The sequence below is a fragment of the Micropterus dolomieu genome, linkage group LG20 (genome assembly GCF_021292245.1).
Source record: "Micropterus dolomieu isolate WLL.071019.BEF.003 ecotype Adirondacks linkage group LG20, ASM2129224v1, whole genome shotgun sequence".
Taxonomy (NCBI): domain Eukaryota; kingdom Metazoa; phylum Chordata; class Actinopteri; order Centrarchiformes; family Centrarchidae; genus Micropterus; species Micropterus dolomieu.
The window spans coordinates 8433561-8449497 of record NC_060169.1 but is presented as its reverse complement, the minus strand read 5'-3'; the positions used below and the strand labels follow the sequence as shown (position 1 = coordinate 8449497).

General features: G+C 44.9%; 3 protein-coding genes across 15 annotated transcripts in view; 2 read left to right on the top strand and 1 right to left on the bottom strand.

Annotated features, from left to right (window-relative positions):
- The window catches only part of neo1a (neogenin 1a), a 629602-nt gene that overhangs the window by 461827 nt on the left and 151838 nt on the right, over nucleotides 1–15937 (top strand). The window lies entirely within an intron of this gene.
- Nucleotides 2457–12972, top strand: ubn2b (ubinuclein 2b). 2 transcript variants are annotated; one of them, XM_046033345.1, is made up of 17 exons: nucleotides 2457–3137; nucleotides 4134–4262; nucleotides 4398–4499; nucleotides 5090–5221; nucleotides 5326–5432; nucleotides 5747–6242; nucleotides 6707–6777; nucleotides 6866–6995; nucleotides 7401–7507; nucleotides 7619–7729; nucleotides 7871–8014; nucleotides 8121–8171; nucleotides 8255–8297; nucleotides 8546–9817; nucleotides 11217–11421; nucleotides 12001–12069; nucleotides 12322–12972. In XM_046033345.1, the coding sequence occupies exons 1-17, from the start codon at nucleotides 2814–2816 to the stop codon at nucleotides 12366–12368; spliced, it is 3540 nt and encodes a 1179-aa protein (XP_045889301.1). In that variant the 5' UTR covers nucleotides 2457–2813; the 3' UTR covers nucleotides 12369–12972. The 2 variants fall into 2 exon arrangements, with proteins under 2 accessions (XP_045889301.1, XP_045889302.1); XM_046033346.1 differs by lacking the exon at nucleotides 12001–12069.
- Nucleotides 13107–14997, bottom strand: trir (telomerase RNA component interacting RNase). 2 transcript variants are annotated; one of them, XM_046033364.1, is made up of 3 exons: nucleotides 14111–14997; nucleotides 13678–13749; nucleotides 13107–13590 (listed from the first exon to the last, which is right to left on the bottom strand). In XM_046033364.1, the coding sequence occupies exons 1-3, from the start codon at nucleotides 14426–14428 to the stop codon at nucleotides 13483–13485; spliced, it is 498 nt and encodes a 165-aa protein (XP_045889320.1). In that variant the 5' UTR covers nucleotides 14429–14997; the 3' UTR covers nucleotides 13107–13482. The 2 variants fall into 2 exon arrangements, with proteins under 2 accessions (XP_045889320.1, XP_045889321.1); XM_046033365.1 differs by having other exon boundaries at nucleotides 14129–14997.

Here is a 15937-nt window from a genome sequence, read left to right as displayed (position 1 = left end):
ACTTACAATGCTGTCCTTTCATCACTTCCCAGGAAACTCAACAAACGTAACCTATTGACCTCAGGTGAAGATACCAACGATGGTCGTTCAGTCTTGGCCACAGGTAGTCTTAACGACTGTAACGACTGTCGTCACAGCAACAAGGAACACTAACGAACCAGCGGTATCGATGACCCGGGCCAACGACCCCACTGAGGTTAAATAGCTGAGTTTCCCTGCCAGTCAGTCAGAACTGAAGAAGTCCTTTGGATGAGGGACGAAACGTCTTCCAGTATCTTCAACCAAGTCCAGTTGCCCTTGATTTTAACCTTCATTGGGTGCACAAGCAGCAGGGATGACTGTAGCCTGGAGAGGATTGTCAGGAAAAGGCCATTCAAAGTGTGGGGGAGCTTCACAAGGAGTGGACTGAGGCTGGAGTTACTGCATCAAGAGCCACCACACACAGACGGGTCCTGGATATGGGCTTCAAATGTCGTATTCCTCTTGTCAAGCCGCTCCTGAACAAAAAACAACATCAGAAGCATCTCGCCTGGGCTAAAGGAAAAAAAGAACTGGTCTGTTTCTCAGTGGTCCAAAGTCCTCATTTCTGATGAGAGCACATTTTGCATCTCATTTGGAAACCAAGGTCCCAGAGTCTGGAGGAAGAATGGAGAGGCACACAATCCAAGATGCTTGAAGTCCAGTGTGAAGTTTCCACAGTCTGTGTTGGTTTGGGGAGCCATGTCATCTGCTGGTGTTGGTCCTCTGTGCTTTATTAAGTCCAGAGTCAGCGCAGCCATCTACCAGGACATTTTAGAGCACTTTATGCTTCCTTCAGCAGATGAGCTTTATGGAGATGCTGACTTCATTTTCCAGCAGGACTTGGCACCTGCCCACACTGTCAAAACTACCAAAACCTGGTTCAATGACCATGGGATTACTGTGCTTGATTGGCCAGCAAACTTGCCTGACCTGAACCGCATAGAGAATCTATGGGGCATTGCCATGAGAAAGATGAAAGACATGAGACCGAACAATGCAGAAGAGCTGAAGGCCGCTATTGAAGCATCCTGGTCTTCCATAACACCTCAGCAGTGCCACAGGCTGACAGCATTCTCTAGTTCTCTGGGGTTCTACAGTAATTTTACAAATCATTCTACTCTACTCACCTTCTTCAATGCTGTCTGCATGAAGACACTAACACTACAAGTGCAACAATAACTGTATTAGTAAAGAAAAACATAAGGAATTATTTTCATAAGATTGTTTTGTAAAGACATTTATCATTGCTTTTTTTTGTTGTATTGTTTTACCTCTTCAATTCCCTAAAATGACAGAACTTAAATTACCTTACAGGGTAAGAAAACTGTCTTTCCTAAGTCATAAATATTTAACCTTTGAGAAGTCATGGGTTGACTTTGTATCATTTTAGAGGGCCACAAATAAAAATGGTTGGGAGCCACTGTACACTGCATCTGTTCTTGTACATCTTCTGTTCTGACACAGTGCATGGGATCAACACATTTATCTTTCATTTGAAGGACAACCTACAAGCATTGGCAAAGTAAGAGGTCTGTGAGCACCAATAGCCTACTAGTAAGAGCTGTTACGCATCACCGCATCAATCGGATAGATATCTAGAGGAAACAATTAAGACTTAGCAAATAGTGCAAGCAAAACAAGGAAGTTGTAAGGAGACAGAATACAGGAAGTGCATGTTAGAAGTTAAATTGATATAAATTCACTTAATTTGAGAGGGGGGTGTTGTGAGTCAGTAACACTTTGCCTTCACTTTATTGAAACCACATACTTACAGCACAAACTGGCAGTGACAATCTTTAACTTCATCAGAAAGAAGAATGCTGAGCACGTGAACAAATAAACCAACACAAGGGAATAACTGAAAAAGTCAAACAGGACCATCAAACCAGGGGTTAAATCAGATCCAACTGTGTGATTATATAAAGTCATTTAGGGCTTTAACCACTCAAATATCTCAGAGATGTTTGAAAAGTGAGTGCACTATTTGCATTAACGATTGAAAAACGAGATTAGAAATGCAAAATCGCTTGTAATAATTAAGACACGTAAGTTAAGACTAACTAAAAGCACGAACGATCTGTAGCCTCTGCACCTGTTTTGCAACATTGACATATCTTTGTTCAACTATCCTTGGAATTATTTAGCAGCGTGAACTTCACTCGTCATTTCAGAGTGCACCTCTTTGGCTTTATGGGGTATTAAATGTTTATTTTCCGGATTTTTACGAGCACACAGGGGCAGAAAAAAACCCACAGCTAACGTGTCCCTCCTTGTAGTAAACAGTAGAAACGCATTCAGGGAATCCGGACATCCCGCCCGTGCAGAACAATCATCTCCTCCACGTTCGCGCTAGTCTGTCAGGTGGGCGTGTTTCAGCTCTGCCATTGGACAAACACTTCCCCTTCCTCCCTGGCTTCCGCTTTCTTTTCATGCGCACGCCCAGCCACTGAATAATGATAATAATGATCAAGATGGCTACTACGGAATCCTCCTTGCGGTAGCTAACCACCAATTTCATGGAAGCACCCAAAACTGCGATTTCCCACAGTTTAAGTCCCTCGTAGGTGACGGGGTCGGTGCCAGGGTCAGTACTATATGGATTAACACGGGCTGGGAGGAGATAAAAGTCATTGTGTCGCCTGCTGCACTCATTCCGAGGAAGCTAGCTAGCAGAGCAGCCAGCTAGCTGTACTTGTCGACCATCTCCAGGTTTAGCTTTTCAGCCCGCGGCGGCTCAGAGGAGTGCGGCGCTCCCCGTTTTGCGTGCCCGCTCGTCGGACGGAGAGCGTCAAATGGCAGAACCGAGGAAAGTGCCGTTCGTCACCATCTCATCCTTCAACGCCTCGCCGCCGACCCCGGAGTCCAGCAAGAAACGCCGCCGCGAAGATGAGGCCGTCGACATCACTTTTGGGAAAGATGGAGGTGGAAGTGTCGCGGCGGCAGGGTCAGAAGGAGGAGGAGGAGGTCCGTTTGGGAATGTTACCCCGAAAGGAGGCGAGGGCGAGACCGACGAGGCGAAACCCACCGTGCGCCTCAACCTCCCGCTGACCGAGCCGAATGAACGAGCGTCCGCGGAGTTCAACTACGGCGAGCTGGTCAACTCAACTCTTTCTCAGGTACGGAGAGAGCAGAGCCACACAGCGGGCACCATGATGCGAGCAGGAGGGGCCTAACCTGGCATCACCTCACGAGTGGTGCCTGTTGGTGAGGCCGAGGTGTACCACTCAGAGATGCTGTTATTTACTTAGACACTTTTAATCTTGCATGTTGTGTGTCAATTAGGCTCTCAGCAGTGACCCAGTGAATAACTCGTTATGCTCAGTATTTACTTATTGGAACCTGACCAAGAGTCTGGGCAGGTAGATTCAGTCAGGGAATTCATCAGTGTTCAAAATGAATGTTGCATGCTATTCAGAGATTTGCATATTGTATTTCCTTAAAACTGGGGGACTTGTGAGAGAGAGATAATTGGTAAGGCAGATGTATTTACTTGTAGTCCCTGGTGTGAGTGAAACTCCAGAAACACCGGATCCTCCTCCTCTGTTAGACCCCCTCCCTGCCTGGTTAATGTCACATTCATGTAATTTATAGGAGATGGATGGTAGAGAAAAATCCCTTGTTTACAGCTTTCTATAGTCTCAAGACACTTCATAGTATTTATTTTGGCTGACGTGAGGAGTCTCTATGATTTTGAGGCACTTCTGTGTTATGAAGTGCCAAGTTGGCTAAATCTGAGCTCTCAGAAAAGTCCCAGTTATAATAACTGCTGGGATGTTGACATAAACTTTATTTACAAACCATAATCTCATAATTACTTTTACTCTAATATGACATGGATGTGGCCATATTCTTCAAACTCCACCCACCCCCCTGTTTTGCAATGCAAACCATCTCTGATTTGAAATCGCGCCCCCAGAACTCATCATACAACCGTCTTCACAGGCTTCGTAGTAAACAGGTCTACATGTGTAAATTCATTGAGTTTCCCTTTAACGAAGACCTGACTGATGAGGTTCATATCCATATTAGAGAATAGGCACTCTATGTAGAAAAACATTAAAAACCCCTTTGCTCCCGTTTCATTATGTTGACAGATTTCTTGTTTTCCTCAGGTAAAGCCTGCAGGCTCAACAGTACCTAAAGGACTTGCTCCTCCTTTGGACCCCAATGACCCCTTTGCTGACGATGAGAGGGAGAGACGGGAGGTAGAACAGCTGGCCAAGAAATTTGAGAGCAAATATGTGAGTGTTACAGTCTCAAGATATATGAATTTATTGCTACAGCTGTGACTGTGTGAATGTTGTGTGTGCAGAAAGATGTCTAATATATATGTTTTAAATGTTTTTGGCCCCTGTGTTTTCATTCTCTGTTCGCAGGGTGGGGTCCCAAAGAAGAAGAAAAAGGACAGGATGCAGGATCTCATTGACATCGGCTACGGCTATGATGAGACCGACCCTTTCATAGACAATTCAGAGGCTGTGAGTTCCCTTTTGCGAATGCACACGCATCACTTTCTGCATTACTCATATGTCGTCACTTATATGTTAAATTATTTTTTTAATAGTCAGCACGAAGCCCAGACTTTCACCGTACATCAAACTATTTTCCAGTGTGTGCGCCTACAGTGCTTGAAGGTTTTAGTCGTTCTTTTTGGCTGAAACTGTCGACTGGGATCAAGTGAAGCTTGGTACACATTGATTTTATCGCCACAGTCACTTGTGTTTGAGTGTGGCGGTAATGGAAGATATTGTCACACAGTGTAACATGCAATGGGAATGAGATCCTTACTGGAAAAAAAAAATGAGTTGTGCTCAGTGGTGAAACGGCTTGAGAAAGATTTTAGATAGTTTAATTATAGCATCTGTACAAATCCTCAAGCACATAACTTTCTTGTATACTAACTGTAAAAACAGTATGCCGCAAAGAGTAGTTTAAAGTGAAGGTCTTATGTGGAATAGATTTGGGACAACAGTGTAATTTTTGTTGTTTTTCTTAGTGGTAAAAGGTTGGTGCCGCACGCAGCAGTAGAAGAAAACTAACAGTAATTATACTTCTCTCCTGGCCTCAGTATGACGAGCTGGTGCCGGCCTCGCTCACCACAAAACACGGAGGCTTCTACATCAACACAGGCACTCTGCAGTTCAGAGCAGCGTCCGACTCTGAGGGAGAAAATGCAGGCACGGAGGATAATCACTTCAAGGTACGCTCTCCCTTCTCTGCACTCGTATGAGCACATAGTGAAGTATATGTGCAGGCAGCTCCAAGTTAATATTAATAAACCAAATCCTTTGGACCTGTTTGTAGAAGATGAAAGATGGCGAGGAGCGGGTGATAAAGAAACGTCGGAAAAAGCAAGATGGTGGAATTCTGGAGGACAAGAAACCCAGAAAGAACAAAGTACCAAAGTCCGGGTGAGGTTTTCATTTTTCTTCAGTGCTTCTTCTCAGGCTTGTTGTTTCTCATATTTTTTCCATGCACAGAATATTTCCTATTTTCACAAGTCTGTGTGATAATGCTGTCTCATGTGTAGATGAAGTTGTAAAATCGTATAGTTTGGAACAATAAGTTCTCTTATTTGAAGTTAGTCAGATGTTGTGTTGTCATGGTTGCCCATCTGCACCCTTGCCCTCCCAGGAAGGTGATCACTACAGATTAATTCCTGAACATGTTCTCTGTGTCAGTCAGTTAATTGTCTTTCTTCTTATTGTGTCTTCTGTGCTGGCAGAGTTTCATCCCTGAATATTCATCGGCCAGAAAAGAAAAAGAGGAAGAAGCTGATGAAGGACTCGATCCACCTGGCCAACATGCTGCGGCGCTTCACCAGGGAGAAGGAGGAGATGCGCAAGAAGAACATGGCTGCAGCCGGCCTGCCACGACCCGCCACCAAAGTGCCCAACACCAACAGTGCACTCCTCAACACCCATTCCAAGGCTGCTGGCAGCAACGACTGCAACATGTCTGACCTGGCCGCCGACCCCGCTGTGATGTCGCTGCTGGGCTCGGCCAATAACGACATTCTGCAGGACATGATGGGTGACCTGGACTTCGGGATGCTGGACTCTCCTCAGCCCTCTAGTCCAGTGCAGGGAGAGAATGGCTCCTTTGGGATGGGACATAAAGCAGGTGCTAGCAGACTGTCACAAGGTAACGTGATGACCCCTCCTCCTCTGCCCAGTGGACTCCCAGGCCCCCTCGCAAAGCGCATCGAAGACTTGAGAGCGGTACGGACCTCAGTATTCCACTGGATCACATGTTTTCTTAACCAACAATTACTTTCATTATCGATCAGCAGATTCTTTTTTTATTAGTTGATTCATCATTTTGTCTACAAAATGTCTTATAAGAGTGAAAATGTGCATTATTATTGAAAAAAAATGACATAGATTGTTCAATCTAACCTATACTCCAAGTAAATGGCGGCAGATAAATTTTCTTTTGATCGACTAATTAATTCAGTGACTAAACTTGAGTGTAAATTAAATCTGATTAGGACGAATCATGATACAAATAATGTTCTTGTTCTAATGGGACTGCAGAAAACCATCCTGATGATATTTGGCACAAAGGGCTTAAACATACGATATCCTCATGCCTTTTGTGATAGCTGTGTTTATGTGACACACTCTTAGGATAAATGAGATTAACAAATCATCATGTGTTATCTAATGCTTGTCTCTTGGCACAGGCGTCCCGGCTGTTTGACGAAGAGGGCAGGAAGAAATTCTTCACATTGGACATGAACAACATCCTACTGGAGTGAGTACCTTTCACACTTTTGCAGACATATTAAAACAGCAAACGCCCTACACCTAATGAAATCTCCATATGTGTCTGTGTGCAATAGTATTGAGCTGCAGGTTCAGGAGCAGCCTGCAGAGGTGCGTTCAGCCGTCTACTCTCACCTGGAGGCCTTCGTGCCCTGCAATAAAGAAGCCCTGCTCAAACGCCTTAAGAAGCTCAGCCTCAACATACAGGTGAGCCGGAGTCAGACTGTTTAAAGACACGACGAGGACAAAAAATGTTGCCAGGATGCAGCGCTGGAGGACTTGCAGTCCGCCTATTAAATACTGGCCTCTGCAGAATTGAATGGCTACATGTTGTGTAATGCAGGAGATTCATCACAGGGAACCACAGTGACATGAATAATTTTTCATTCTGTTTTATTAAGTCGATTAGAAAATGATGGCCAGCTTACGTTACCCATTTTTCTGTAAAGGACATGCCTCTAAATGTAACTGTGTTAAAGCTCTTGTTTTTTGTTACTGATGGCTATGTGCCATTATCCAATTATATATTTAGCATGTGAGTGTTGCCGTTCAGCGTGCGCGCACGTGTGTGTGTGTGTGTGATTTCTGACCGTGCTTATCTCCGTCGCCCAGGATGACCGCCTCCGAACGCCCCTGCTGAAGCTGAAACTGGCAGTGTGCAGTGTGATGCCGGAGCAGATTGCTCGATACAACATGGACTGTATCGCTAAAGTGGCAAAGTAAGGACAGAGAGGACCACAGATTATCACACTCAGTGTATCTGTTTTCTTAACATATTTCCCGTCATATAATTTCTAAGGGTGCTACATGATGTTTGTTTCTGTTCACAGGCAGCAGTCTGAGGAGGGAGAAAAGAACGGGTCAGAGGATGATGATGAGGAGAAACCAGGGAAGAGGGTGATGGGCCCTCGAAAGAAGTTTATCTGGGATGACAAACTCAGGTCAGTTTCACTTAGGAAGGGAGTTAATTTCTCATGCAAGTGGCTGTGAATGCACACAGTGATCGCAGTTGTTTTACCCTCTGCAGTGATTTAGAGTCGGGGAGTTCTTACTGTATTGTTTGTATTGTGTGTGCTTGCCAGGTTGCTGCTGTGTAACCTGGTGCGGGTGAAACTGGGCTGCTATGAGCTGGAGGGCAAGAACACGCTGTCTCTCGAAGACTACCTTAAAGCCTTCATGGAGACTGAAGTCAAACCTCTCTGGCCTAAAGGCTGGATGCAGGCCAGGTCAGAGGATTTCTAATAACTACCTGCTATCTTCTAACAATAGCTTTAACTAGCAAGACAAGCCCAAAGGTTAATATTTTCCGACATGTATATTTCTGTTTTACAGGATGCTGTTCAAAGAGAGCATCATGGCTCATGGTCACCTCACAGGCTACACGTGAGTCATGTGACTTATTAGCAACCGATTTTAAAACTGACTTGTTTAGCTTGTTCTCACTCTCTTATGTTTGTTTGCTCCAGAGCAAAAAAGAAGATGGTCTCTACCCCCAAGGCCAAGCCAAAGGTAAGATATATAAAGATATGGCTATATATTATTATGCTTATGACATGATTGCCTACTACTTTCTATGTATATGTGTGAACGCAGCATTAGAATGCTGTAAAGAAAAGAATGATTAGAGCAACTAAAAAGTCTTTAAACGTTCAAATGGGCATGAGAGGAATGTTATTACCTGTCCTTTTAATGTGACTAGGAATTGTGTAATAATGTTAGGAGATGATATAGTTTTTTTGTGTAATCTGTTCTTCCAGGAGGCAGTGTGGGTTCAGCGGTCCACACCTTCAGCCACTCCCTCGCCTGCAGCCCAGGTTGCCAAGCGGCCACCTCAGTCACCGTCTGAGCCCATATGTCTCGATTCCCTGGACGAGGATCTGACCGCTCCCTCCCTGGATTCCATCTCCCAGGCCCTGGCCATCCTCGGCAACGCAGCCAAGGGCCTGGCCCACGGGGACAGCCCCCCGTCCCCAGATGGACCCAAGACTGCCACCAACCCCTCTTCTCTCCACTCCTCGCCTCTCCTCCAGCAGCAGAAAAAGAGCTCTGTCAGCACTCCCAGCTCCAATGCACCTCACTACATCTCTACCTCTTCGTCTTCCTCCACCTCTCTGTCTCGGCCTCCTTCCATCACATCCTCTCCTCTGACCTCAGTGAGGATGGATGGGATGGGGGTGATTAAGGGCACGGTTCAGGCGCACAGACATTCAGTGTTGACCACTCAGAGACCTTTGAGTGTGGGTGTGGCTAAAGCCAACATGCCCACCTCATCGTCGTCACCTAAACCGCGTCCCCCGCCCACTGCGTCTCCGCTCATGGCCCCAGGATTAAAGACGGGGGTCTCTGCTCCCCCATCTGGCCTCCTCAAAGGCAGCAATAATAATAAAGCCACGAGTAGTGACACTCTCATCTTCACATCGCCTCAGTCTCGGCCCCTCCCATCTCCCTCACACATGACCATCAAAACCTTCCAGACACCTCGCCTGCCCCAGGCCCAACAGGGTAAGTCCTCCCTCTCTCAAACGCTCACGGGAGTTCAGCCCCAGCCCCGGCCTCAGTCTAACTTCATCACCCCTATGCACGCTACTCTCACCAAGTCCACCCACAGCAGCATCCCGCCGATCGTCAAACTCACTCCCCGCACCCCTAACCCTACCGTAACCACTATCGCCTCACCCTCCATCTCTCAAAGCCCCAGGTCTCAGGCAACCCCCTCCATACACCAGTACTCGCCCAAAACCCCAGCAGGGTTCCGCCCGCAGTTCTCAGGTGCCCAAGGAGGCGCAATCAAGCCGGGGCAAGGCGGCTACACTCCCCCAGGCAGCCAGAAGACCCCCAACAACAACAGCACCACCAACACCAGCCTTATTAACACCATATCCATAAGCAAGCATTCAGGATCCAGTGCCTCCCCCACAACGGCCTCTGCCAACCCAGGCCAGCGTCAGAGGCCCGGGGGCGGGACACCTCAGGGGGCCAAGCCAGTCGCGTCTGTCCCATCGTCATCTGTCTCTTCACAGTTGCCACAGGTTTGTTCTGTTTAGATACTTGTAGTGTTTGCCTCTGATTGTCCAAATGCATTATTATCCAGCACACATGCACTGCAGTCATGTGATCATCCCCCACTTTAGCACTGAAACATCATTGAACAAGGACACGTGGTTACTGTTTCAGGTTAAAGTGCACAGAAAAATGGCAGTGAATGTTACCTGCACTAAGTGCTGATCAACGGGTGTCACGGTCATGTCACCAAACATAAAACTGCATTTATTTAAAGGGTCAGTTCACCCAAATCACAAACGTGTTCCATTTACCCTGAGCGGTGTGTAACCATGTAGTTTCATTTGCTATCCACGAGAGTCCACAGACCTCAACAGTGTTCCTTTGGAACGTGAAGGAAACTAATTATTGTGGTCCACAGTAAAGTCTGTGTGTAAGTCTACCAAGTCAAGTAGTTAACTTGAACCTGGCTTCTAGAAAGACGTGTTATTGTTGAATTTGTGAAAAGTCTGTTTTCAACCCTTCAGGTGCCTCAGTTAAAATCCCATTCACCTTCAGTGTTGGGGTGGATGTCAGACACAAATAAAGCAAAAATGACCTGCATGATTACATACCACGAAGGGTTAGTGCAATGGAACAGAGTACATTTACTCCAATACTCTGCTTGAGTGCAGTGTTGCAGCACTACTTTAGGGCAGTATTTATATTTTATGCTATTATACTCTATATTGTAATGTTTACTTTAGTACATTTACTTGACAGCTGTAGTTGCTGTTTCAGATTTAAAACACAACCTTATTAAGATACATTTTACATTAGTCAAGTCAACAGAAAATGAATTGTTTCAGACATTTCTTCAAGCAAAAATGCCAAACATTCACTAGTTCCCGATCTTCCTTTGGGAGTATTTGCTGCTTTTGTTCACTTTTACATCACAATAAACTGAATATATTTGGATTCTGGACTGTCAGTCAGACAAAAGAAGCAACATGAGGATGTCTTCTTGGATTAAGAAATTGTGATGGGGATTCTCAACATATTTTTTTTGTATGTAAAATGGTAAATAGCTTAATGGATTCATTGATAATGAAAATAATCACTAGTTGCAGCCTACATTATTATAGATGAAACACACAAAATACACAACAGTGGCTATACAGTGTATATAGTGGTAAACAAGAGTCTCCTGTAATAAATACACAATATAGTAAACACTAACACAACGAGGGGCGGTTCTGCTAGTACTTCTGATACTTTTTGTTGATATAACTCAGACTTCTACTCAAGTAAGGTTTTTAATGGAGGACTTTTACATCTAAGGTTTTAAATTGGGGTATTGCTACTTATACTTAAGGGAAGTACTTGTTCTGACACGTTTGCTCTTTCTTTTAAACCTGCAAGATTATTTTTAACCCCATTTCTGCTCAGGTCTCCACGGCAGGTAGCGGCAGTCTGCTCGGCTCAGCCTCGACTCTTCCCCTGGGGTTTGGGATGCTGGGGGGCCTGGTGCCCGTATCCCTGCCCTTCCAGTTCCCCTCGCTGCTAAACCTGCCTCCACTGGGTACAGCAGGCTCCAGTACAGCAGCCGGCTCTGCAGCCAGTAGCAATGCATCATTCTCTACCCTGACCCAGAGTGAGTGACGCACGCGAGGCATAAACATGGATACTGTATACTGATGAAATTTCAATTACACGCCGCACACACATTTAAAATTGGTAGCAGATACTAAATGTAATTTAAATATTACATGTACGTATGTGATTTAATTGGTGTATTCATATATTTTTACACATTAGGCAGGAACGCGTGTAGCTTTCTCTGCTGCTGTCTGTTGCTGTATAGGCCTCGTTTTGTGTTGTATGTTACAGCATCATTTGTTTAATCACCATATTGTGTGTCAGATGTAAGTTTGTGATTTTTCTCCGGTTTGACATTATTCCATTTTGTTTGCTCCATTTCCCCAAATTTCTCCCTTTTTTTTTTTTCTGCACTTCTTAAAACTGTGCCAATCCTTCTTGGTTACTTCCCCACACCTGTCGCTCACTTACCTCAAACTTCTGTCTTTATGCCCTCCTCTGTTTGGCGGTCATTACCTGTCCTTCACCTCTATGCCATATTGCTCCTTTTCCTTCTGTCCTTTCTTCTCCCCTCCCTCCCTCCCTCCCTTCGTTGGTATCTGTCCCTCCTTGTTCCCCTGTCCTGTCTCCTCAGATCTGTATAAGAGTCTCCAGTCAGGGTCTCAGGTTGCTCTGCCTCCTCACTTGCAGCTCGCTTTCTCAGGTAAAATCTGACCCACCCTCAAAGCCTGCTCCATTTACTCCCTCCCCTGCCTTCCTTTTCTCCTTTTCAAGTGTCTGGTGTTCTTTGTCTTGGGTTGTCCCTTTCTGTCTGGTCCTGTTCTCTGCTCGTTTGTTGGTGGCAGCATGCCCTTTTTCTATGTAGTCATTTTAGCTGTCGTCCAATCTCTAGAATGTTCTTCTGTCTGTCGATGCTTTTCGCTGACATTTTAAGAACTGTATTATTCCTGTCCAGATGTCAGTCAGAGCCAGGGGGGAGACGCTAAGAGGAAGACTCTATGATACAGCTGGACTTAAACGCTCAGCGGCTGCAGTCTTATGAAATAACAACATGTTGGACAAATCAGGATCATGGAACGTGACTTTGGAAGACCGATGGACAGACCACATGTGATAGGGGTCTGAAATGAGGACCGGGTTACATACTTACTTGATCTGCTCAACTTTTCATGAACATCAGTTAAATATAACTTTTTAAAATTATTTGATAACTTTTGAAATACTATTCTTCATAGAATTGTTAAATTAAATGACAAATACAGTTTGTCAATGTTTACAAGATAGACCTATATCACTGTGGACAGGGAGAAGGTATGAATGGGATTTTTAGCTGTGTGAATGTGCGTGTATGAGGATTTGAATGCGTTTGGTTTGTGGGATTGAAAGTGTGCCTTTGTAGGTCTCCTCCCTCTTTGATGCATGGTCAGTGTATCTATTTGGTGCTGTTTTTATCATAATGTAATTATCACTGATACCTGTAAGAAATGTAAACTGCAAATTGAATGAACTGGGTTTTGTCAACAAGAGCCGTACACTTTTTCATTGTTCTTGAATTCGTTTCTGTATAGAACTCAAACCTACTTTTAATTAAAATCTTTCCCCTTCACAATTGAGTAATTTAATGAAACCCTAACCCTCTAAAACAAAATACTTAAAACCAAGTTTCCCCTGGACTCCATACAACACCCAAGTTTTAAGGGAGCATCTGTTACAGAATTAACAAAACTAAGGCACCACACATTAATGGGCAGTGTAGATTTAATTGACAACTTCATTTGGTTATTAAATCAAACTTCAATTATCAGTGAACCCTAACTCAACCCAGACATGACAAATTTGAAAATATTTAACATTGATCAATAATGTTCGCCAAGTTTCTGAAACAGCTTTTGACACCAGATCTAATTACCAGTCCAACAAATAACAAGCAACACAAAAAAAAACAATACAAAAGGAGAAACCGGTCGGTCAATCTCAGCAGTTTGTGAAAGACTTGATGTGTAAGGGTAACATGAACTGGCAGTGTGAGAAGGTCAGGACTAGCCGGCCTTCCCGGAGCTTCTCCCAGACGGTTTTCCCCTCAAAACATTGTCGCTTCACGTTTGCCTTTCGGGGCCTACTTGACCAGAGGTCTGGTCTTATCGTCGTCACCACACTCATGGGCTTTGTACTTTTTGACCTCAGCCATGTACTTTGACCAAGCATCTCTCTTGCCTGGTTCAGCCTGTAAGAGAGAAGGATCAACGTGGTTAACGGTGGAGTCAGAAGTACATAATTCAAACCGACACCCCACCATCAAAACCCAACATACCTCTGTGTCGTGTTTCTGCTTCTTTGCAACCATGCCGGTCTTTAGGAACACTCCGCCTCTGCGCTTCCCCACCTGGGTTAGGGGATAGAAGACTGAAACCGTTATAGGAGCCCTTGCAGATGGACTGCCAATGAAGGAGACTACACCAGAGCAGAAGGTCTACATTTAGACTCTTGCGGCACCACCAGTGAAACCATCATCACTGAGGAGCATCCCTAGCCTAGACTTCTCTACAAATAATACATATTGCCACAACGTGTTCACAAAATAATGTATATCAAAAACACTGACGTGTGAGATGCTACTGGCAATTATAATACTGACATGTTGACCATTATTTCAGGATGTAATAAATGAAGTGCCAGTTAAGAAAAGACTCAGTGAGTGGTGCTTCAGTTTGGATGTGTGTTGAACTACTGCTCTCTCATCTTACAACTGCCAAACCCCTTACAAAGCTCGTCACGGGAGGGGGCTTCTTTTCCACTGAAGTCTGTCCTTGCTCGGTGTCTCTCGCTTCTCCAACTGTTTGCTGCGTCTCCTTTTTCCTCTTCTCCTCCTCCATCTTCTTCTTGAACATCTCCATGAAGCTGCCGTCGTTAGCGAACGCGTTTCCCCCGGGCACCGGGGTTTTGCTCGATGCTAGCGCGGGGCTGCTGGAGGGGGACGCGGGGCTGCCGCAGCTGGAGTCGCCGCTGCTGCCGCCGCCTCCGCCGCTTGTTTGGGGTTTGCCGTGTGAGCGCTTTGAATCCATGATTCCTGGGCGTAATGTTCACACCGGTACAGTCCAGCCGCTCAACGTGACAATGTGTCCGTCTTCTAAAAAGTATTGCTTTGTTGCGAAGTTGGCGTTGAATGAATAGCACGGGCAACACGCTGCACGACAGGCTGGACCCCACCCTCAATACAACACAAAAAGCTCCGCAGTCTGACTGAATAGCTAACGTTACACAGTCCAGTTCAGTAAAACGTGTACTTCTTTTTTAAAAGAAAAGGGCGAACTAAAAAGTCTAAAAACGCTTCACAATGTCAGCCCTTTCGCTTTCACCCCCCGACAAAAACAAAAGCAGGCGCTGGTCCGGCTGCTAACGTGGCTAATGCTGCGGGCTAATGCCCGGTTTAGTGCGGCCTTTACGGACGAACAAACTCAACTTCACCCTCCAACTCATGTGTGGGATGTGTCCAAATATAATAACACAGTCAAACTGCACAATAAAGTCCGAATACCTGCAGCACAGACTATGAACTTCGCAGATTTGACCAACACTTTTCGATCAGTTCAGTCGCTGTCGGCCATGTTTAATGTCTCTTGATGACGTCACAGGGCGGCTATGGCGCCCCCTGCTGTGCCGGAAGTGAAACTGATATTTAAATATACCCCCCTCCAAAATCATGCTAATATCAACTACTGTTGCTGTCCTGCAGTGCTTGGATTGAAACATCCAAACATGTTAAACATATACTTTATATACTGTGTAGATTATAAGTCAGCGCTCCTCTTTAGCTGTTATTAGTAAATCTAACTGCCAAAAATGAATCACTAAACAAAATCCCCATTTCACATGTTTACTTGGGAATCAATATTTTATTTCCCTATACACGTTTTCCCTTATTTGTCTCTGGGTACTTTGTAAATACAAGTTCTGGACAAAGGTAGTAAAGCAGGCTTGTATACAGGGGTGTATTATATTAATCGCAATGGATTTTAGGTAATCGAGAGTTATCGAGAGTCTATTTCTAGGATCATCAGAATCAGAAATACTTTGCCTACCCTGGCTTTAAGCACAGTATTTGTCTCTACCATGCTGTTTTACATGATTTTGTTTAGTGATTCATTTTTGGCAGTTAGATTTAGGTAGGCCAGTTATCAAGTGTTTGAGAAATGCTTGTTGAAAGTGGTGTGACAGATAAACAATGCTTTCACCCTTTCACTCCACTGCATGAAGGATGTGAGAAGTCTGACTAATCTGTTCGGCCTTTAGAGCATGACAGAATAAAAGGGTAACCAGAAGAAGGGCCATAGTGATAAAACCCGGGTTAGTGTTCTTTCACACATCCTTTTGTCTCTGTGTGTGTGTGTGTGTGTGTGTGTGTGTGTGTGTGTGTGTCTCTGTGTGTGTGTGTGTGTGTGTGTCTGTGTGTGTGTGTGTGTGTGTGTGTGTGTCTCTGTGTGTGTGTGTGTCTGTGTCTCTGTGTGTGTGTGTGTGTGTGTGTGTCTCTGTGTCTCTGTGTGTGTGTGTGTGTCTCTGTGTCTCTGTGTGTG

What these genes read in the sequence shown, in the direction of transcription:
- ubn2b (XM_046033345.1), top strand. Translation starts at nt 2,814, where the DNA reads ATGGCAGAACCGAGGAAAGTGCCGTTCGTCACCATCTCATCCTTCAAC. An exon ending in CGGAGGATAATCACTTCAAG is followed by an intron (nt 5,222 to 5,325) that starts GTACGCTCTCCC and finishes ACCTGTTTGTAG; the next exon opens with AAGATGAAAGATGGCGAGGA. An exon ending in TCTCTTCACAGTTGCCACAG is followed by an intron (nt 9,818 to 11,216) that starts GTTTGTTCTGTT and finishes ATTTCTGCTCAG; the next exon opens with GTCTCCACGGCAGGTAGCGG.
- trir (XM_046033364.1), bottom strand. Translation starts at nt 14,428, where the DNA reads ATGGATTCAAAGCGCTCACACGGCAAACCCCAAACAAGCGGCGGAGGC. An exon ending in TTGTAAGGGGTTTGGCAGTT is followed by an intron (nt 13,750 to 14,110) that starts GTAAGATGAGAG and finishes CCCCTAACCCAG; the next exon opens with GTGGGGAAGCGCAGAGGCGG. An exon ending in AGCAGAAACACGACACAGAG is followed by an intron (nt 13,591 to 13,677) that starts GTATGTTGGGTT and finishes TCTCTCTTACAG; the next exon opens with GCTGAACCAGGCAAGAGAGA.